This window comes from Chrysochloris asiatica, unplaced genomic scaffold (genome assembly GCF_000296735.1).
Source record: "Chrysochloris asiatica unplaced genomic scaffold, ChrAsi1.0 scaffold00142, whole genome shotgun sequence".
NCBI lineage: Eukaryota > Metazoa > Chordata > Mammalia > Afrosoricida > Chrysochloridae > Chrysochloris > Chrysochloris asiatica.
Window position 1 is genome coordinate 3,387,815 of NW_006408660.1, and position 23,342 is coordinate 3,411,156.

The 23,342-nt window shown below is 43.2% G+C and overlaps 1 protein-coding gene across 1 annotated transcript; it reads left to right on the forward strand.

The window, feature by feature from the left end:
* Positions 1–5,856: 5,856 nt before the first annotated feature.
* On the forward strand, positions 5,857–22,710 carry TRAFD1 (TRAF-type zinc finger domain containing 1). Its single transcript, XM_006870460.1, has 11 exons — positions 5,857–5,903; positions 12,128–12,263; positions 12,376–12,429; positions 16,237–16,642; positions 17,383–17,586; positions 18,526–18,602; positions 19,173–19,394; positions 20,253–20,373; positions 21,648–21,987; positions 22,152–22,224; positions 22,654–22,710. The coding sequence occupies exons 1-11, from the start codon at positions 5,857–5,859 to the stop codon at positions 22,708–22,710; spliced, it is 1,737 nt and encodes a 578-aa protein (XP_006870522.1).
* Positions 22,711–23,342: the final 632 nt, after the last annotated feature.

The following is a 23,342-nucleotide window of genomic DNA, read 5'->3' on the forward strand; positions in this document are numbered from 1 at the left end:
CCTCTTCAAACTATGCCTAGATCCTGTATCCCAGAGCCCTGTTGTTCTGAGGTTGAGCATGCATCACTATTTACCTCTGTTCTTTGAGTTTGGGGAACAAAAGAAGTCTGAAGAGGCAAGATCAGGACCATAGGGTGAATGGGATAAGGTTTCCCAATGAAATGATGGTAGGACACACTTTGCTACCCAGGAAGAATGTAAGAAACAAGGTGTTTCAGGTGACATCCCTGGGAAACTGCCTTACAGTAGGTAAGGGTTGCAATGGGATTAAGGCTATTGCTGTTGTTTTTGCTAAGTGCCATTAAGTGTTCCCAATTTACAGCGACCCTGTATAGGGTTTCCAAGGAGTGGCTGGTGGGTATGAACCGCCAACCTTATGGTCAGGAGTTCAATGTTTATCCTACAGAGGCACCAGGACTCCAAGGGTATTGCCACCACCCAAATTCTTGTGTTGATTTATCATATCAGATCACCTTGTGAGGAATCATCACATAATTGCCACATTATGTCATTATGTAACTGCTAAACCAATGAGAATTATCACTCAGCCAAGTTAATTCATACACTTTTTGGAGGGAAACAATTCAACTCATGACAATGTTTTTAACCAATAATTGGTCCCTTCTGATGACATGTTCAAAATAAGCAAAATGAAATCAATTTCACCGTCCTCACTTTTAAGGAGCGTTCTGACTATACTTTTTCAAAGACACATTTGTTCATTCTTCTGGCAGTCCGTGCTATATTAAATATTCTTTGCCAACACCACCAATATACTTGTTGTTAAGTGCTGACGAGTAGTTTCTGACTCAGGGATCCTGTATACGGTTCTGAGGCTTTAAGTTTTTCCAGGAGAGGAGAGCCTCATCTTCCTCCCCCGAGTGGTGGGTTGGCTTGAACCATGAACCTTGTGTTTATTGTATAGTTTTACTTAATATTTAAAGAAAAAAAATTCTATCCTGTTATAAAGATTGCATTGTAACCTGCTTTTCCTGCATCATGTTAGTTCATGAGCAGGTTATAATTATGTTGTTTGTTGTTATTAGGTGCCATAGAGTTAGTTGCGACCCATAGCGACCCTGTATAGGGGTTCCGAGGAGCAGCTGGTGAGCTTGAACCGCCGACCTTGCAGTTCAAACGGCTTTGCAGTCTGGCGCATTAACCTGCAGTGCCACACCAGGACTCCATGTTACAATTACAGTCTGTTATAAAATCATGTTTGGTAAGGTGGAGTGTCAGAGAAAAAGAAGAATACCTTCAACGAGATGGATTGGCCAAGTAGCAGCATTGATGGACTCAAACGTGGCAACAATAGTGAGGTTGGCCCACGATCAGGCAGTGTTTCGTTCTGCTGTGCATAAGGTCGCTATGAGTCGATACCGACTGGATGGCACCTAACAACATAAAATCATCATTCTAAATTGATGCCTTGTTTGTGGTACATGCTAAAATACACTTAAAATAATAATTCTCTCCTTTTCATTCATTTGGGAAGAGGAGCTCAAAGTCCACACAGGGAGCAAGTGGTGAAACTGGGACTCGAACATGAATCTAAGGTGACGACAGTACCAATGCAAACAGCCAAGTTCTCAGACATGGTAAGAACATTGCAGAAGCGTTACACAAGAAGCGTTATAATAGCAAGAATGACTAACAAGTATTAATGGCCCATGACTAGAGAACAAATGCCACTAATTATATTAATATACTGGTCATATTAGTAATGTCTGCACACTATTATTCATGCAAATATTATCAGCAGGAGTCAGAGGCAGTTGCTGGGCCCAGCCTTGAGCTCCTGGTTCAGGTCTCCCCGCCCCCTTGTTCCAGATGTGCAGAGGCTGGAACTTTCTGGGACACGCCCCCACGGAGCTTCCAGAAGTCAATCGGCGCACAGAAGGCGGGGCCCTGTGAGCGACAATGGTGCTATCCAATGGGCTGACAGTTTGGGCCACGGCTAAGCTAATGGGCGCGCTGCTCTTCGGTGGTCGGAAGTGGTGAGGAGACTTAGGGCGGTTGCCGAGTGTGGAGGCTGATAGAGGGAAACTGCTGTGGCTAGCGGCTCGCTTCCAGGTCTCTCCTCGGGTTTCGGGTGAGTTGTGGCGGCGGCCCCACATCGAAAGTCCCTTCCAGCCTCCACCACGGGAGGAGACAGGCTTCGAGAGAAGGGATGTGTAAGGGTGAGGGCCTAGGCCCCGGGGGTCGCGGCCTTGAGGAGGACGCTACCCGCGTCGCCGCGTCTCCTCTGCCGCGCTCCACCCCCGGTAACCGTAGCCTCGACGCCGCGGCGGCGCCGCCCTCTTCCCGGCTCGAGGAGTGGAGAGACCCCGCGGGGCTTAGCGCGACCTCTCGGTCTGCGCACCCGGGTTCGAATCTCGACTCTGAAACGGCGAGTAACTGCCTCACGGATCTCTGCTTTCCTAGTCTGTAAAGTGGGGATAATGACATTCGCCGTAGAGGTTTGTGATCAAGAAGAGAAGAACCACTCGAGCGAAGCGTTCAGTCAATGGTAACCCCTCCTATTGGGGAGCTGGTGCCCCCTCTACGCTCACCCTCGCCCCTTTCTAGAAAAGCGCACCCCCATATTTGGAGGGAGGGGCCGGGGACCCCGCGGTGTAGCTACTTGCCGCCTAGGCAGAGAAATCTCCGAAACTTCCAGGCATCTGGTCGACCCCCAACAAATGATAATACCGTGTTTGAACACTTTAGGGGCCAGCGCTCTCCCGACAACCCTTTGGAATTAACTGGGAGCAATCTGAGGCCTTTGCAGCCGCCCCCAACCTTCTTAAACCTAGAAAATGGCCTTTCCCTCCTGTGAGGTGACCATTTAGGGACACGCCTAGAAGCAGCCAGACAGCCCTCCCCACCCCCTCCAGAGAAGTTATTTGTTTTCATAGAGTTTTCTAGAACTTGCCTCCCAGCTGACCTTTCTAATCCGAGTGTATAGTCTAAATCATGTCACTTCCGGGTTTAAAATCCTCGGTTTTCAGTTTGGAATAGAACCCAGGAGCATTTCTGGTTGATAGACCAGTTCTTCTTGCCTCACTCTCTCTTATGTTCTCTCAAATCGGCCTTTACTTTCTCTTTCATCTTTTGCTCATCCCTCATTCTTGTTCTCTTCCTCTTTTTTAAGTCTTTTTGCTTTAGGTCTTAGTTAAAATTCCCTCCTCACGCTTTCCTGAATTACTCTTATCCAAAGTAGATTTTTCTCTACTTTGTCTCCATTTATTTGGGTACTTTCGCGTCAAAATGCTCACCTTAAGTTTTATTTCTTTATTTGCTAATTGTTTTTCTTGACCACTTGTTCTCTGTTAGGTCAAACACTGTTTTTCTTTGATTTGTAAAGTAGCTTTAGTGTCAGGCACTAAATGTCTGTCTGGCACATGTTTGGAACACTGACGGGTTGGTTTGGTAATACTGACACCAGTCAAAAGACTTATGACAGGGGAAGTATTCAAGACTATTTTTGTGTCATGCAAAGGAATGTCTAGTAAATAGTGGATGTGAAGTTTGTCTTCACATTGCTTTCTGCACTGACATCTTGTTTATAAAGAAGGAAGAACTACACTATAGAAAGTTGGCTGACATCACCCCAACTAAGTGATTGATGTTAGGGTCAGTTGACCTCACGGATTGTATTGTGGTATTGAAGTCCTGGTGTGATGCTATGGGTTAATGCGCTGGACTGCAAAGTTGGTGTGAGCCATAAGGTCGGCAGTTCAAGCTCACTGGATGCGCCTCAGAAACCCTGTACAGGGTCGCTATGGGTTGAAACCAACTCCATAGCACTTAGCAACAACACTGTGATATCACATTGTATTGTGATAGGATACAACAGATGGACACAGCATCACTTCTGTAGTATTCTTGCAAAAAATGTATAACCAGAATTTAGTCTTTTTTTCCCCAAATCCACTCCCATCAAGTCGATTTCAACTACTTTCCACCCTGTAGGACTGAGTGAAGATTTACAGAGCAGATCATCAGTTTCATTTTCTATAAATCATTAATCATATTGTTTCATTACAATGATTGCAGTCTTGAAGAAGCATCATACAAAGCCGTTTTGAAGGACATTCTAAGAAAGAACTGCTTATATGCTTAACCTTGTTGTTGTTACGTGCCGTCGAGTTGGTTCCGACCCATAGCGACCCTGTACAGGGTTTCCGAGGGTGTAAATCCTTACGGGAGTAGAAAGCCTAATCTTTCTCCCGCGGAGCAGCTGGTAGTTTCGAACCGCTGACCTTTAGGTTCGCAGCCCGATTCGTAACCACTACGCTACCAGAGCTCCTTCCTAGTTGTGAAAAACAAAGAAAAATCAAACCGCATGCCCCTGATTTTTGACTCATGGCAGTCCCAGGTGTTTTAGAGTTGAACTGCTCTCCATAGGGCTTTCAGTTAAGGTTACGTCCCAGGGAGCCCTCCGGGGTAGTTCTGTTCTGTCACATGGTAAGTGCCTTTGGTTCTGACTTCTGAGGAACAGCTGGTGGGTTTGAACTGCTGACCTTGAGGTTAAAACTAACCCTGCGGTTCAGTGCTTATCCTATAGCACCACACCAGGACTTAGAGAACTGTGGAGACTGAATCTACTTGATAGCACATAACTGCAGCATAATCTTTTATTTATTTATTTATTTCAATGTTTTATTGTGAACTATGTGATAGTTTACATGGGAGAACAGTAGTTTTACATTCAGCCTATCGTATATCATTTCATCAGCATAATCTTTTAGCAGTAAATTGCCAGCCCTTTTTTTCCAAGATGCTTCTGGGTGGATTTGAGCTGTGAACTTTTTGTTTGGCAGCCAAGTATTTCACAGTTTGTGCCACCCAGGGCTGTCCCAGATTAAACAAGATTGAGGAAAAGTGAAGAATGCAATGTGTGATGCTGGATTTACAAAACTGTTATAAAAATAATGCAAAATACTCTTTACCCAACTTCCCCAAGTTATCATAAATAATCTCAGCAAAATTATCAGAGGCAGGAAACGAACACTTATACAATACTAGTTACTAATCGGTGTTTTGTTCCTGATGTAGTGCTGTGTGTTAATGCGCTGGATTGCAAAATCAGTTTGAACCACTAGGTGGGCCATTCAAACTCTCCATCCACTCCTTGGAAACCCTATTCAGGGTTGCTGTGGGTTGGAACCGACTGGACAGCACACAACAGTGGTACAATTGGAGTTCTGGTTAGGTGCCATAGGATAAGCACTCCACCTCAAGGTCTGTTTGAACTGCAAGGTCAGTGGTTCAAACACTTAACACTTAACAACAACAATAGTGGCAAAATTAGTGAAATTTAAATAACTAGACTTAGTGCTAACTACAAGGTTGGTGGTTCAAACCCATGAGTTGCTCCTTAGAAATCCTGCACAGGGTCGCTTTGAATTGGAATTGACTCATTGGTACTTAAAGACATAGATTGTTGTTGCTAAGTGCCATTGAGTTGGTTCCAACCTATAGTGAACCCTATATAGGGTTTCCAAGGAGTGGCTGGCGAGCTTGAACCACCAGCCAACTAGTCAAATTGACTAGTTTTGTAGAAATGTTCATTTCCTGTCTCTGATAATTTTACTGAGATTATTGATAACTTGGGGAAATTGTGTAAAGAGTATATGGGAGTTTTTTTGTATTGTTTTTACAACAGTTTTGTAAGTCAAATTATGTTTAAAATGGAAATTAAGAAATAATAAAGAGGAAAAACCCAAGTATGTTGAGGATTAAATAAGGTACTGGTTTTTGGTGACATTTTCTGTGCTCTGTTTTTTGCTTTTGGCTTGTCATTCTTAAAGCAGAAATGAAATTGAAAGTTCACACTTCTTCCTTTGTGATATTTTTTAGGAAAAGCTAAAGATGGCTGACTTTCTAGATGACCCAAGCACACAACTGTGTGACAACTGGTAAGAAATTACATTTGAGAAATGTTATTGGAATGCGTTTTTTTTTGTGTGTTGACAGTTTAAAATTGTAGCCTTATTGTGCACATATTTTTAGGAATTTGGGGTACACTGCCTTGCTTGTTTTGGTAATTTTGACAACATGGTTGATTTAAAGCAACATAGAGTAGGAACGAGAGATGAAATGAACCCGGAGTCAGGATCTGATTCTTGTTCGTACTTAGCTCATCACTTTTAGCATTTAATGCCTGCTTTGAGAGCCTCACTTTTGTGAGATCTAGAGAGTGTGCCACCGTTTCAAAAAGCAGCATACATTTTGGGTATGGAAGGGAGTCATGACAGCTTCACAGATGAGGATTTCTATCTGGAACAAAATGTCTCCATTTGTATTATATTCTGCTTCTCAGATCATACATTAAAAAACAAAAAACTACTAAAGATGAAATAAAATGTAATGTTGGAGAAGATCATTCTTCTTCAAAGTATAAGTAGTTCCTGATGTATGACAAACCACACTTATTACTGTCCCTATCATTAAATGGTTATGGTGTGGCACTGGTAAGCACTGGACTGCAAGGTCAGTTTGAACCTCAAGGTTGGTGGTTTAAACCTATCAGCTACTCCTCAGAAACCTAATACAGGGTTAGTATAAGTCAGAAGTGACTCGACAGCGGGTAACAACAACAACATCAGTAGTGAGGTAGTTTACATCTCTTAGTCTCAGATGTTGAGTCACAGATGTTTGACTTTATAGTGTACAGTTTAAAACACTGTCATATTTATAAAGTTACTGACAAGACATTTCCTGCATGGCCACAGTTGCTGTCTTGGGGTTGATTAGCAATTGTTGTTGTTGTTGCTCGGTGCCATCCAGTCGGTACCAACCCATAGTGACCTTATGCACAGCAGAACGATAGTTCAAGGGAAGGCAGTTGGACCAAAGAAACTGTTTTACCCTTTTATAAAGGATTTTGTTTAAGGAATATTCCTATGTTTTTCAAAAAAAGGGAAGGTGTGTGTGTGGGGATCTAATTGAACTTGTAAAGCATTCTAGCTATATTATTTTAAGATTCCAACCCTGTAAGTGAATGCTTGGGTACAGTCTTGAATATAAGTCTTTCTGTTTCAGTGTTTTTAACCCACAGGAAAAACAACTCATTTTTCCTGCTAAAATGAAACCTAGCAATTAGTAATTAGCTGATTCCTGGTGGGGATTTCCCAAGATTTTGTCTTTACTTTGGTGATAAGCAAGGGCTTTTATTGAAAGTTTAAAAAAAACAAACAAAGCAGAACTGCCTTGCTATATTTAGCTTACCAAAATGGGATGTGGCATAATGAAACTAGTTCAACTTAGATTAGAGAAAGGTTCAAACCAGGTAGGAATTGTTTTATTATTTCTGCTGCATTTTTTTTTTTTTCTGCCCAGGCTCACTTTCAGCTGAATTAGAATATAATTAGAGCAACTGCATAAAATCAAGATTTAATTTCCCTGAGGAAGTTTTGCCATGTCTTTCTAATGTGCCATTTTCTGCCAGTTCATAAACTATTCTGGCTTCGTTTACAAAATGATCAGTAAAACAATCACAATTATTGTGATTTTATTAAGGAAACTGGAATTATGGGTTTAGTATTTGTTAAGATCATGTTTGGTAAGGTTGAGGGTCAGACAACAAGAGGAAGACCCCCAGCAAGATGGATTGGCAGAGTGGTAGCATCAATGGGCTCAAGCATGGCAACAGTTGTGAGGTTGGCCCAGGACTGGGCAGTGTTTCCTTATGTTGTGCATAGGGTCGCTATGAATGGTACCCACTCGATGGCACCTAACTACAACAAATTTGTTAAGATGTTCTTTTATATTCCTTTTTGTGAATTGGGTGACAGTTTACAGAGCAGATCAGCTTTCCATTAAAATAAACATACATGTTTTGTTTCCTCTATTGACTACAGTCCCCACAATGAAGCATCTCTTACCCCACTTCCCTGTGTTTCCAGTTTCCATTTCTCCTCCTTCCCTAGCTCTTCTAAACTTCGTCTTTGGATAACTGCTGCCCTTTTGATCTCAAATGGCTTATTCTTCTAAGGAGTGCTTACCTCCCTAGTGTTACTGTTCCTTTTATGTTGTTGTTAAATGCCATTGGTTGTGACCCTGTATAAGGTTTCCAAGGAATGGTTGGTAGGTTTGAACCACTGACCTTGTAGTTCAAACTGACCTTGCGATCCGGTGTATTATCCTTCAGCGTCACACCAAGACTTTTTATAGGCTCACCTATTTTTTTCATGACGGTGAGATCATTTCTAGACCTGAAAGGTGGCTATGGGCCATATTCTCAGGAGTTCCTCCAGTGTCTATCCCCAGTAAGCCTGGCCTTATTAGGATTGTTGGTTTTCCTTTACATTTTTGCCTTCTCAGAGCAGTCGGTAGTGGTAGCAGGGCATCATCTAGTTCTTCAGTTTCAAGCCTTTGCCTTCTGCCGGGGACATCCTATTCCCCACTGTCCGAAGTCCTATGAATCTGCCAACATCCCTCAATGTGACCTTCCTTCCAGATGCCCCCACATGGAGACCATTAGTCCATACATCTTTGGTTTTCATCGTTTTTTCCTCCTGAGAGGGAGAGACCAGTAGTTGTACCTTAAATGGCCGTTTATGACCCCAGTCACTACTCACCAAAGTAGGATATATAAAAAATTGTCCTTGTGGACTATGTTTTGCCAGTTGACCTGTTGTCCCATTAAACTGGTTCTGAGCCCCAGGCCTAGCAACTCATTCCCTCAAAGTGTATGTTTGGTTGTGTCTAAGAAGTTTACATAACTTTGCCTTTTGTATTCTCTTCCACACTAATGGATGATATTTGCAGCAAAGATAAATAACCCATGTGCAAATATCCTCTCTATATATTTGTACATATACTTCCACCCTGGGGAGTGTGGTGACGCTACAATAAACAATGAACTTTGAACCACAAGGTAGGTGGTTTGAGCCCACCAGTCACTCCGTGAAAGAAACATGAGGCTTTCTGTTCTTGCAAAGATTTATAGCCGCAGAAACTTTATATAGGGCTGCGATGAGTCGGTACTGACTTGGCAGCACTTGACAACATCATACTCCCACTCTCTCTCCCACACTCATTCAGCCTGATATATTCTTATTTTTTATTAGTCCAATTTTTGAAGGACTATCAAACCTAAGACAATATATAAGTAAATAACTGCTGAGGAAGTTTAATAATGATGAGTTAATGAAAACAAGGTTATTGAAAGCCAAAGTTTTGCAAAAGGAAACACTGTATGAGACCACTATAAGAAAAAGCCAAGAAAAGGTTTTCACCCTAAGAGAAACCTTTGATTGTTAACCAGAGGTGGAAAGGAAAAGGAAGATAAATTATTAACTAGAGGGCAGACACATTAACTTGGGTAAGCAGGAGGTCAGCAAAAAATTGAAGGCAAAGGAAAACACTAGGAGAGAGCATAGTATAAGAGTTAAAGGCTACAGAGGTAAATACTGTTTTATACACAGTCCTGCAATAATGGTAATCTCCTAGTGGCTTCATAGATAAGCAAGCAAGCTGAACAGGTGTGGGAAGGAGAATGAGATTTGACAGGGTATGTTTGTACATGGGTGTTTACCTTTCTTTTAAGTTTATTTATGAATATAGTAGAGCATGCATTATGTGAAATTATGAAAACTTACTTAGCTGTAATCAAACCTCAAGGGAGTGTATCACTGGGCTTGGGAGTTCAGAGCCACACTTTCAGAGGACACCAAAGGCAGTTAGCATAACAGTCTACAAAAAACAATGTTCTATATCCTACTTAGATGAATAGTGACTGGGGACATAAAAGCTTGTGAATGGCTGCCTAAGGTGCAACTATTGGTCTTTTCCCATCTGGAACAAAGAAAAGTGAAGAACATCTAAGATACATGGAAATAATTAATTCAGTGGATTAATGGACCACTCATCAGCCTCCAAGACCAAAAGATCTGAGAGAAGGTCCTGTGAAATGAATAGATGTGGCATGAATGAACTCCAGGCTTACTGGTTGGAGTACTGTGGTTCTGTAGGATAAGTACTAGGCTGCTAACCACAGGTAGGCAGTTCGAGCCCACCAGCTGCTCTGAGGGGAAAGATGAGACTTTGTACTCCTGCAAAGATTTATGGCCTAGAAAACCCTATATGGGGTTGCTATGTGTTGGAACCTACTCAACTGCACTTCAGTGATCGGATAGATGCATTGAACCCCGAGGCTATGGCCTTTAGTCACCCTTAGAACTAAACTCACCTTCATGGCATAATTTTCAGCAAAACTGTAGGTATAAACACGAACAGTAACACTAGTGAGGTACACACTCCATAGAATGTTTAACCGTTGGTGATCAAATGGGTAGTATTTATCCAAGGACAAAGTTGAGAAGGGTTAGGAAAGAAGGAATGGAAACAGGAAACACAGGGAGGAAGTAGATAAGTATGTTACACTGTAGACATTGCACAATAAAAAATTAAAAAAAAAAATTATGAAAAGCTAATGAAGGAATGTTATTCATTCTAAAGCAATTTATATAAAGGAAAAAAATCCTGTAGATTATAGCATATAGACCAATACAGACATTCTAAGTAACCATGTTTAAAATCTAGGTGTTAAAATGTCTCTCCCTATTGTTCCCTAAGAAAAAGCTAAGGTGATTGAGGATCCTTGGGGACCTGTTGTTTCTGTTTTCTTATGGTGGTGAGTGAGGGTAAAATGGAAATGGAAGGTTCAGTGTAAGAAGGCAGGAATAAAGAATTGGTTTACATATTACTAATAAGTTATGGGGGGAGAAGAGGGACCTCATCATTAAGTGCAGGTTGTTATAATTCAAATATTTTGTAAGTTGGGAACTACTTGTATCTAAAAAGAAAAAATGTAGCAGACATCTGTTTCATATGATTGAAACAGTGATGATTGGGTATACTAGTTTCACTATATCGTCAACAGAATTTAATAAATTTAAATTTGAGTTAATAGTTTTAAGTTGGCAGTTGATTTTAGATCATATATGTATGTATACATATGCATATGAAAGCTGGACAGTGAATAAGGAAGATTGTAGGAGAATGTATGCATTTGAGTTATGGTGTTGGAGGAGAATATTGAAAGTGCCATGAGCTGCCAAAAGAACCAACAGATCTGTGTTGGAAGAACTGTAGCTAGAGTGCTCCTTGGAGGCCAAGATTCCCAAACTTCGTCTCTCATACTTTGGACATATTGTTAGAAGGGACCAGTCGCTGGAAAAGGATATCATGTGTGGTAAGGTGAAGGGACAGAGAAAAAGAGGAAGACCCCCAGCGAAATGGATTGACAAAGAGGCAGCATCAATGGATTCAAGCGTGTTAACAATAGTGAGGTTGGCCCAGGATCAGGCAGTGTTTCGTTCTGTTGTGCATAGGGTCGCTATGAGTTGGCACCTAACAACAACAATATGTATGTATAAATATATATGGAGAGAGAGTGTGTGTGAGTGAGTCATGGCGTTGTGGGTTAATGTGCTGGACCACAAGGTTGGTTTGAACCGCAGGGTGAACCACAAGGTCGGTTTGAACCGCAGGGTGAACCACAAGGTCGGCAGTTCAAGCTCACCAGCTGCTCTGCAGAGATCTTATACAGAGTCACTATGAATTGGAACCGACTTGACAACACTAAACAACTGTTGCACTTTAAGATAACCAAGCAGAGACCATGTTCCTGACTACTCAGGCTGTTTTGTAAGACATATAAGACATGGAAGAGACATCTGTTCCTGTTAGTTTTTTTTTTCATTTGTCTTTGTAGAATAAAATCCAGTGAGATTAAACTACTTAAAAGAGTGAAAATAAATGATAGTTTGTTTTGTTTATATGTTGTGCTTTAGAGCATGGATAGTTCTGGAAATGCCTGACAAGCCCCTGACAGCTGACTTTGTTGTTGGGTGTACTCAGTTCTGGCGAGAAAGTAAGAAAGTAGAAAGTAAGGCTCAGCTGTTAGAGGAGGTGCCTAGCACTAGGAGTTCAGCATTACATAGGAGTTTCAAAACCTTTAGGGTTTATTTGCTTTTCTTGAAAAGCAGAGGTAACAGTCTGGAGCTTGTAGACTAGATACTCATTAAAGAGAAACTAGGAAAGATGTAGGACAGAATTTTTTGCTATACCATATGTACAAAATGTCAGAAGCCAAAAAGTAATGCTTGCCTTTTTCTTTTGTCCATTTTTGTAGCAAAAAAGAAATTCCTGTGTGTAACTTTACCATCCATGAGATTCACTGTCAAAGGAACATTGGTATATGTCCTATCTGCAAGGAACCATTCCCCAAATGTGACATGGAAACGCACATGGCTGCCGAGCACTGTCAGGTGAAACTTCCAGTACTCAGATGTTCACCCATGTGTTTTACCTGCTGTTGTGCACTAGCATGGGAGCATGTTGTCACAAAATCACTGTGTTGATTCTTACTTCTTACCCTAGGTGACCTGTAGATGTAACAAGAAGTTGGAGAAGAGACAGTTAAAAACACATGAGGTAAGTCACCTGGCATTATGAAAGAGTGACTTACCATGAGACCGGTCCTACTGAGATGACAGTTACATGCAGAATTGAAAGTTGCTTTGTTCAATTCCAACCCATATTCACGTTGCCTCTCAAAGCCTTTTCTACTGCTGCCACATTCGACTCTAGAGCTCTTGTGCCCAATCCTTAGGTCTTAATTATTCCTTTTGCGTCTGTCTCAGTTCTTAACTGAAGGTTTACAGAGCAGATAAGATTTCCTTTCAATAATTCATACACATTTTGTTTCATGTCAATTGATTACAATTCCTAGTGTGTAACATCATTTATTCTACTTTCTCCCTGTGCTTTCTGTTTCCATTCTTCTTTCCTGTCCCTTTTGAACTTTGTCCTTGGGAACATGTTGTATTCTTTTTTAATGTTTTATTGTGAATTATGTGCTAGTTTACATAATTAGCTTTACATTCATCCTATCGTATATTGTTAATTGCCATGGTTACAATCCCCTCCATGCATCTTCAAGTAACCATAGGGTATACTCTACAAGCCTGCCCCCTGCCTCCACCCCCCCCCCCCCCCCCATCGTCAACACACAGCCCCTCTCCCTCTCTGAGTCTAAAGTCCCCAGTCACTCCATCTCTCCATGTCATTGTTTCGGCCTCTATTTCTGGCATCACTGCTTCTCTGGGTAGGGTTCCGCTCTCCACTCTTCTCCCTTGATCGTCCCAGGGACTTCTGCTCCTAGACTACAAAGTCAGTCACTCCTCTACTTTTGCTACAAAACATCTACCTTTACATTCAGCAAATCAAATACCTTGTTTTATCTCCATATTTACAGTCCCCTCCATGCAACAGCAGTTGTCCTTCCTCCTGTGGTTCCTATTTGCATTTCACCCCCCTTCTTATTCCTTCTTAACTGTGTCCTTGGTAAATGCTGCCCTTTTGATTTTGAATGATTGACCATTGCATGGTGAGCATACCTTTCTAGTGTTGTTGTCCCCCCCTATAAACCTGTCTACTGCTTGGCTGAAAATAGGGCCACAAGGGTATGTTCCTGTCCAGAACTGAAGGGTGGTTGGGGGCTATAGTCTCAGGTTCTTCCAAGTCTCACTCTGACCACTAAACCCAGTTTTTTAAATTATTATAATTATTAGATAATTTTGAGCTTTCCGCAGTTTTTCCCACTCTATCCAGGACCCTCCAATGTTATCCTTTTCAGAGCAGTTGGTAGGGTAGTGGTAGCTGGGTACCATTTAGTAGTTCTTGTTGTCTCAGAGTTGTGGAGACTGAGGTTCGTTCACAAGTTCAGTTAGTCCATTGGACTAATTAATTCTAAGTGGATCTTATTTCTTGTGGATATATACCAAGTGGAGGAATTGATGGGTCATTCTGTATTTTTGTTCCCAGTTTTTTGAGGAAGCACCATGCCATTTTCTATTCCACCATTTTACAGTCCAACCAGCAGTGTATGGGGATTCCAGTCTCTCCACACCTTTGCCAGAATTTGTTGTTTTCAGAAATTTATTTCACAGGTCTGTGGACCAGGAGTCTGAATCCCGAGTGTTAGCAGAGGTATTTTCTCCGTGAAGACTAAGGGCAGATCCCTTTTGGAAGCTCCAAACTTCTAGTATAGCACTAAATGTCCTTTGACTTGCAGCTGTAACGTAACTCCAACTCTGTCTCTGTTACCCAGTGTTTTTCCCTCTGTGTGTTCCTTCTCTTATAGAATACCACTCAGATTGAATTAGAACCACCCTACTCCTGTAACCTGTGTTAACTGATAAACACTTTGAAGACTCTTTACTTCCAAATGAGGTGACAGGTTCCATTCACAGGGCCCAGGGGCTGGGACTTCAATATATCTTTTTGTGGGTGGACATAATTTAATCTGTAAGAGTAAATGCCCAATCCTTTAAAAAAACACCAACAAAAAAAAACTATTGTGAATTGAGTGAAAGTTGACAGAGTAGATCATCAGTTTTACATTCAGCAAACCAGAAATTTAATTTCATTGCAATGATTGTAATTCCCTCCATGTACTATCCATTAAAGGAGCTCTGGTAGTGTAGTGGTTACAAATCGGGCTGCGAACCGCAAGCTCAGCAGTTCGAAACTATCAGCTGCTCCATGGGAGAAAGAGGAGGCTTTCTGCTCCTATAAAGATTTACAGCCTCAGAAACCCTGTACAGGGTCGCTATGAGTTGGAACCGACTCCTCGGCACATAACCAGCCAACTAACTATCCATTAAGTCTATTCACTTACTCTTGCACTCCTCCTTATGTCTTCGGTTACCTTCATCTTTCCTTTGCCAATTGCTGTTAATGCTGAGGTGTGATGATATCTCTTGTTTTGATTTGCATCTCCTCGAGGCAACAACAGCTGTAGTCCGCGGTTCAAGCTCACCAGCCACTCTGCGGGGAAAAAAGAGGCTTTCTGCTCCTGCAACGATTTACAGCCTCGGAAACCTTGTATAAGGTTACTGTGAGGTGGAACCGATTCTAGCACTTAACAACAACTTAAGATTAGTTAGAATATTAAATGGTGGGATTGTTTGATCTTTTGCTGCTGAGTAATTAAAACAGTATTTTATTTTCTGTTAAAATTTTTCTTTCTGACTTATTGTTATGTCAACCTGGCATAATTATTTAAAGCCATAGAATATGTGAAAAATGTCTCTCCTCCAGTTATCCAGGCACTTTTTGTGAGTTGCTTGCGTTTTCCGCAAAAGATACTCTATGCATACACAAACAGTGCTAAAAAAAAAAAATGTGAGTTAGCATTTGGAATAGAACTTGGATTTAATTAGTATGAAAAGGAAGTTTTGCAGTTTGTCACAGTGGTTGTAAAGTTACCTGGTTTTTAAAAATCTTATTGTGAGTTGAGTGAAGGTTTAGAGAGCAGATCATCAGTTTGACACTCAGCACATCATATACTTTGCTTCATTACAATGACTGTATGCAGTCCCCTCCATGTACCATCAGTTAGCAGTATTTACCTCCATTCCTCTAACTCTTGCACTACTTCCTGTGTCTCCTGCTACCTTCATCTTTCCTTTGCCAATCTCTCTCTTGTATACTGCCTGCACACATTAACATGTGCCTACCCTCTAGCCCACGAATAGTTCCTCTCCACTATCGTTAACCATCATAGTCTGTTTCTTTTTTTTTAGACCATTTCTTTTATCAAGAAAAACCTTTAACTTTTTACAATATTTGGTCTCAGATGAAATGGTGTTACAAGAAAATTCTAAATGTTAGCTCACAGAGTTTGAAATATACACAATCATAGTATATATTCCTTTATATCTTCTTAATGCTTTAATGACATTATCAAAATAAGCACTAAAGTTTTGTCCTTTATCTGCTGAGTACATTTACATTCTCAGGATTCCTGTCTTGGTCATTTGAAAGCCAGTGCTGTCTACCAACATGCAGATTAGAAAAGTCCGTGTGCTTTGTATTTCCTGTCTCTTCCTGCCTATGAGTTTTTAAAGACTGACTTCGAGTCTTGAGGGGCACTTTCATAAAAATATTTGAGCTGCTAGTTTTCTTGACATTTGCTCCTGAGCTGCTATGGTTTGTTATGGGTGCTCAGTCAGGGTGACTGCGTAGATTCCTTTTGAAAAGTTTCCTTCCCTTTGTACAACGTTGTGACAGGACAAAAGGGGAAGCCATGACTCTTCAATTTATAGAAAACCATGGCAGGTGAAGCTAGGGTTGGAGGAAAATACTGAAACAGCAGCTTTTTGCTTTACTTGCCTTGTAGTGATACCCGGTGTCTCGCCGACCCACATACTAACTGGCCCCTTCCTCTGTGTGCAGGAGACTGAGTGCCCTCTGCGCCCTGCCCTCTGCCAGCACTGTGATTTGGAACTTTCCGTTCTCAAACTGAAGGAGCATGAAGATTACTGTGGGGCCCGGACAGAGCTGTGTGGCAACTGTGGGCGTAATGTCCTGGTGAAGGATCTGAAGACACACCCTGAAGTTTGTGGAAGAGAAGCACAGGAGAAGAGAGATGCAGTTGCCTTGCCTCCTAATGCCAATAATGAACCATGGAGTCAAGAGGGAATGTGGATCGCCTCCCATCTTCTCAGACAGATTGAGGCTCTGGACCCACCTATGAGGCTGCCCCGGAGGCACATGAGAGCCTTTGAATCAGACCTTTTGCATAGTAGGACTGCCAGCCACAGGAACATGGCAACCCAGTTTCCAATTCAAAATAATCTGTGTGAGTTGTGTTTGGGATGGTATCAGAATCTGAGGTTGAAGAACAGGATGTTGGGCCCAGATTTTGATTATGAAACCTGAATGTAGCTGGATAACCTTGGGACATGTACCTAACTGTCTATAAAATGGGTCTAACAGGACCTCTCATTATTGGATTACAGTTAGGGTTAATAATAATGATGGTGGTGCCATTGCTATTAATAGCTAACATTTGAGTATATGCCAAAGGTATACATGCATGTATCAAACCCTTCCAGTAGTCTTAATGAGGTGTAGGTACTACCTTATTTTACAGATCAGGAAACTGAGACATTGAATAACTAAGAAACTTGCCACATAGCTAATAAATGGTGTGGTTAGGTGCTGTCAAGTAAGCTCTGAGTCTTAGCAGCACCTTGTATGAGGTTTTCAAGGAGCAGGTGGTCAGTTTGAACTACTGACCTTTTGCTTTGCAGTTCAGTGCTTATCCTACAGTGCCACACCAGGAACCTGTCACATAGTTATGGCATAGTAATATTGCTTGTTATTACAGCCATACAATTAGAACGATAATGGAACTGTTTCTCATTGCAGACTTGATGCTTTTGAAGTGCTATAGAAACTGGAGGGCCATGGGTGCTGGCAGAGCTGGGCCTCTTGTTCCTGCCCAGACACTTATAATTCCTTAATATTGCTAGACGTGGTTACAGGCTGGCGACATCTCAAATGTATCTTGAGTGTTGGTTTTTTGTGTTTTTCCAGTTGAAGAACAAGAAAGGCAGGAGAGGAATAGAGGCCGCCAGCCTGTCAAAGAAGGTGGTGAAGATAGTGCCAACTTGGACTTCATGTTGGCCTTAAGTCTTCAAAATGAGGGCCAGGCCCCCCACATGGCAGAACAGAACTTCTGGAGGGCTGTCTGTGAGGCTGACCAGTCCCACGGACCACACAGTGCAGCACTGGCCTCAGGTCTCTTCACTCATATTTTCTATTTCTTTGTCACTTTGTGCTAATTTCTAGTTCACTGAGTCTCTCCTTAGCTATTTCTAATCTGTTTAATATATCCTTTGAGGTTTTTACTTCAGTATTAAGTTCATTTGGGACTCAATTTGGTTCTTACCTTTTTTAAAAGTTTTTTGATCTTTTGTCATATATTAGTCCCTCTTTAACATTTCTTTACACATTAAATATACATATATTTCGTTTGTGTCTGCTAACACCAATATTTTTTGTTGTGTCTGGTACCCTCACTTTTGGTGACTTGCTACCGTGTGTGTGTGTGTGTGTGTTCCTTGTTTTGGTGTAGTCTTCTGCCTGATAAGTTGAAGTTTGTGGCAAGGGTTTTTTTAAAAAAACATATATGTGAATTTATGTAAAAATGTAGATGCAAAAATGTAAATGTGGATTATGACCTCTGACCCATGTAACTATCAAGTTGTAATAATTGAACCTTAGGAGAAATGTCTCTTCCTTCTTTCCAGAGCTAAGACTCCTTCCTCCCACTCTTTACCCACACTCATGTGTTCAACAGCCTTATTATTTTGGGAATCCTGGGTTTAAAATGACTTTTGACTTTTATTTGCTCACTTTCAGAATATTTGTCTGCCAGAAATGAATGAGGCTCAGTTTCTTCTGTGAGATGATAAAGCACCATAGGCTCTACCTCAGTGTGTTTGTCCTGGGGATTGAAAGCTCTTAGATTACCGCCTTGAATTATTGCCCATACAAACCTCGTCTTTAGAGTAGCAGGGAAACTCTACTGCTACTCAGGAAATCCCTTTGAGGATTTCCAGCCCCACAAATGGAATGTCAAAGGCACTGGAAGTCTATAAATCCCATGCATGGAATGAAAGGTTGAAATGAAATTGTGATTATTTTGGAGTCTGATAGTGTGACCTGATGACCTAGGTGCAGCTGGCGAGACCATGTTACCTTGTGAATTTTGTGAGGAGCTGTACCCAGAGGAACTGCTAATTGACCACCAGGTGAGTTGTGTGCTTTTGTAAAGGATCTGCAGGCTGTAGCGCAGGTGACTACGGCTGTGTGAGTTGTGAGCAAACTGGTGTGTATCCAGTACCAGTGATTGGAGAAGGAAATGTGCTTTTACCATGGCCTGACTTACGGTGGGCATGCGAACTCAGCCTTGTTCTCTAGCAGAACAGCGCTCACCCCAGCAGCAGGCCTAGCTGCTCCATGCTCGTGTCCATCTCCACTGACCCTCGGGGCTGGACCCCTCACATGCTGTGATCTCGTTGTAGTTCTCTGGGAGGGTCAAAGGTCGGTTTTTTCCATGACACTTTCTTGGCTTAGAATATGTGTGGCCTTCTGCCCTGCCCCCTCACTACATCCAACAACATACACCTCTTCCTGAGAGACTGATGGCCTACTCAGGGGTGCCACTTCTGTTCCCCGCAAATCCTGTCCCTTTTAGTCCCTCTCCCAATGTTAAGCATTATTGAAACTTTGTGAATTCTTGTAGAATTCAGAATGTGTTTTTCTCTTTTAACCTGGTTTTGATTTCCTGACTTTCTCTACCTGTGCTTTTTGAATGGCAGACAAGCTGTAACCCTTCATGTGCCTTACCTCCGCTCACTACGGGCCGCTCTTCCCCTAAAGTGGTGGAGGAACCTGGTATTTTCCACAAGTTTTTGCAGCAGACTAACAACTTAGAGTCTTTGATGGGTCTGACCAGCTCGCCCCCTGTGGAGGACAGCATCATCATCCCGTGTGAATTCTGTGGGGTACAGCTGGAAGAGGAGGTGCTGTTCCATCACCAGGTAGAGTCCTGAAGGCTGTGTACTTGACCACATGCTGGCTCCCTGAGGCTCTCGGAGCCCAGAATGCTTCCTTAACCACTAAGTTGCATTACCGCCTGAACAGGATGCCACACACTGGCTTTTGCCCAGGCCCTGTTGTGTGAGCTGACTGGGGTGTACGTTCCTCAGACTCCCAGGCTGAAACTACGCTCTGTGCTGAAACTGTCATAGCACTGGGCTGAGGACCGAGGAATCAGGACTCCATTTAAGGCGTTCGGGAATGCAGCGGGTTAGACTGTCCCTGATGTTACTGCCCAGCATCTGGCGGGTTCTCATTGTGATTGCATGTTTTAGGTCCAGTCCTATCCCCTCACTGGGGCATCCGTAAATGAGAGAGCTGGACTAGATGATTTGCAAATGTTTTATAAACTAGGATTCTAAATCGGGAATGGCACATAACATTATCTGCACAGTCTTGTTTGCTAGGGGGAACTAACACCACAGTCATGTTCAGGGTCATTTCTAAGGTTGGTGCCATGTTTCTCTTGGAACAGCTCATTTCTGTCAGCAACTGCTTGTGTCCTAGAGGAGACTATGGAATTAGCAACCATGCAAATACTTTCTGGTTAAAGCAAAGAAAGGATTTTTTGGGCTCCTAAGACCAGCCCTTCCTTTATCTCTGCTCAGATCAGAAAGTACAGCTGTCAGAGTCCTAAGTGTTAAAGGGGCTGTTGCTCTGTTCCAGATCTGTGCTTCCCCACAGAGGTGTCACAGTTGTCTTCAAGTAAGGAACGAGTGTCCACTCAACCTGTTTTTCTTGCCTGCTCTCTTCTAGGACTGGCTCAGTCCACTGGTACTAATTCTGGGTTTTCTTGTCAGGACCAGTGTGACCAACGCCCAGCCACTGCAAACAACCACATGACAGAGGGTTTTCCCAGACAGGATTCCTGGCCTCGTGAGACCTCACCAGAGCTGCCCAGGAGGAGTGTCAGACACCAGGGTATTAGCCAAGGCCAAACCCTGATTGCAGGTCCACTGCTGGCTCGGACTTATTTTACTGACCGGTTCTCATCTGCTTCTTCATGGGTGTTACCCAAATGGTCAAGTCCACTAAGTCTCATGGGCACTGGTGGTGGTCCACATTAAGCGCTAGGCTGACAGACTGGGTTTATAGCAGGGGTGGGGGAACGTCTGGCCCACAGGCTGAAATTTGATCTGGCCCTGCCCAGGCCACGGCAGTTCTAGCCATCACATGGTGAGTTAATTAAATGCTTGACCAAATACAGCAGGCTAATTTTTAAGCTGTTAATTTTGTATGGCCTGTGAATCATGTTACAAATTTTGGCAGAAAAATGTTCCCCATCTCTCATTCTGGTGTGGTGCTGTAGGCTAAGCATTCAACCCAAGGTTGGTGATTCAAACTCACTAGCCACTCCTTGGAAACCCTATACAGGGTTGCTATGGGTCAGAAGTGACTTGACTGCCCTTCACAATAGCACCAGCCCTGGTTTATAGAGTAATGGCGTTGGGATCAATTATGGGACAAACTTGGTAGCTGGTGCTCATTCTGCTCTGGCTCTTCTATTTGTGTACTTAGTGGGTTATGGAGAGGAGCTGCAGACCTCTGCTCCTAGTTGATAGCGTGAGACCCGTTGATAAGAGATGGAACTTGATATGACTGCCTTGCTTTTCCAAGTCTCACAAGTTTGCTGCCTTTGACAGGGTGCAGTCTGACCACTTTTCTATTGCTCCCTACTAACAAAGGTTCCTGCCTTACACAGGTTGTGGCTTCCACAGGTTATACTGTAGGTGCTTGGGGTTATTGTTTAATGCTGTTGAGTCCATTCCAACCCATAGCGACCCTGTGTAGGGTTTCCAAGGAGTGGCTGGTGAGCTTGAACCACCCACCTTGCAGTTCAAACGACTTTGCAGTCTAGCACATTAACCCACAGTGCCACACCTAGACAAACATATTGCTTAACAGCCTTATCCTTACAACTAGGCAAATAAATCATGTAAGGCCTAGTCACCAGAAAGCCCACTAGAGGTCCTTTTTCGGAATTTGCTTGTACGCTGTTGGTCCCCAACTTGAGTTTTGAACAGTGAGGAGGCTGTATTTGAGGCCTGAGGTAATCAGTGTGCAGAGTGGACAAATGTCCCCAGCTCTGTCCTGGAAATATAGGTTCTTCTGTTCAGTGTGGTGGTGTCCCTGCCCTGAGTCCAGCACTGATAGAAAAGCAGGCATTTCCCTTGAAGCTCCTACTCTTTCCGCAGGAGACCTAGCTGCCGGATTCTTGGATGACATCAAGCAAGAAACAGCTAAAGGGTCGACCTACCCTCTGCCCCCCAACAGACCTATGAACCATATGACAACTACCTATAACCGACTGTCTAAGTCTACACCAGGCCCCAGGCCTGGGTGCCAGCCTAGCCCTCCTCGAGTATTGAAACTCAACAACTCAACCAGCCAGGACATTCGGGGACAGAATCGCAGCAATCAGAATGGGGCTGTAGGCACTGGGCACGTTTCAGTGATTCATCCTGTTCGAAACCTCTTCCCAGAAACCCTTGTGCCATCCTTCGCCCGTGGGCCTGCAGGGAGATATGGAGCTAGGTAAGAATCAGCAGTCTGGGAATGGAGCTGGGAGCAGCAAGATGTGTGCAAAAGGTCTGTGGTCACTATTTTGTGTTCCCCTTTGAGTTTCCAACCTGTGTCAGGTTGGAACTGACACAGGGTCAGGGTCATCTTAGGAACTATTTCCAACCCTTTTCTTGCAGTGGTAGGAGTGAAGGTGGCCGGAACTCCCGGGTCACTCCCCCAGCCACCAACTACCGTAATAGAACTGCAAAGGTAAGCGGGACCCAGCCCCTAGTGCATACTGAGGACTTGTAATGCATATTGAAGGGCCCAAAAGTGGGCTGAGTCATGTGGTTTTTGAAGTCAGGAAGATGGGGGTCAGGCTGGCTCCTGGCTAAGAGCCCTGGACTGTGTTCTTGGCTTTTGATGAGGTTTCTGTAAGAGCTTGACATTTTTAGGGCTCTAGGGGAAGAGTGAGGGAGCCCTGGTGTTATGGTAGTTAAGCACTCAGCAGTTATCAGTTTAACTCACTAGCCTGGGACATGAGGTGGTCTGCTTCTGCACAGAATCCTATGGGGCAGTTCTTCTCTGTCCTGTAGGGTTGCTGTGAGTTGGAATTGACTCTTTGGCAATGAGTTAGGTCACTAGTACTGCTCTTGTACCTTTTACTGCAAATTCAGTTGGTATCCTGTTTTTACACAGGCCAAAAGCCCCAAACAGCAGGGAGCTGGGGATGCTGAGGAAGAGGAGGAGGAATAACAGCACCTCCCAAGAACCTCCCCGAGGCTCCTGCCTTCTGAGCACAGCAGCACTGGCTGCAGAGCAGGCCCTGCCTCTCCGGCCACAGGAGACTACGCATTTTAACCTTTTCTAGGTTGTGGCCATTTTATGTCTTTTGAGATTGTGCTTTGGGAGTTTAGGGATTTGAGGGGTGGGGGGAGACTCTTGAAAATGTTACAGCCTTAGCTGTCACCTTTTGGCAGCAGTTAACATCCTTGGCTCACCAGGGCTCCGCCTTCTGACGTGTTGTCACCACTGCTGCTTGGTGCTGTGGAGCCTTGTGAGTGGCAGCTAAGGTTCTGGAAGCCTGAGACCCACCAGTGAAGGGATGTTCTTCACTGTGGTGGCCTTGGGCCTCTGGGATGTGGCGGGGAGGGAGTTGGCGGGGAGGGAGTTCGGCAGTGTTCAGGCCGTTGCAATATGGAGAGAATTGCACTAGAGTTGAGTGGACCAGAGGCTTTTGTTTTTTAAAAAGTGGCTTCCTTGGCATTTGGCATCACTGCCATAGGTTCCTGTCTGGGAGCACAGCTCCATTGTCTTCACTGCCCCCTTGTGGGGAAGGCTGGGTGCTCCTTGTTCCCACCAGACCCTGGCTGGGTTATGTCCTGAGT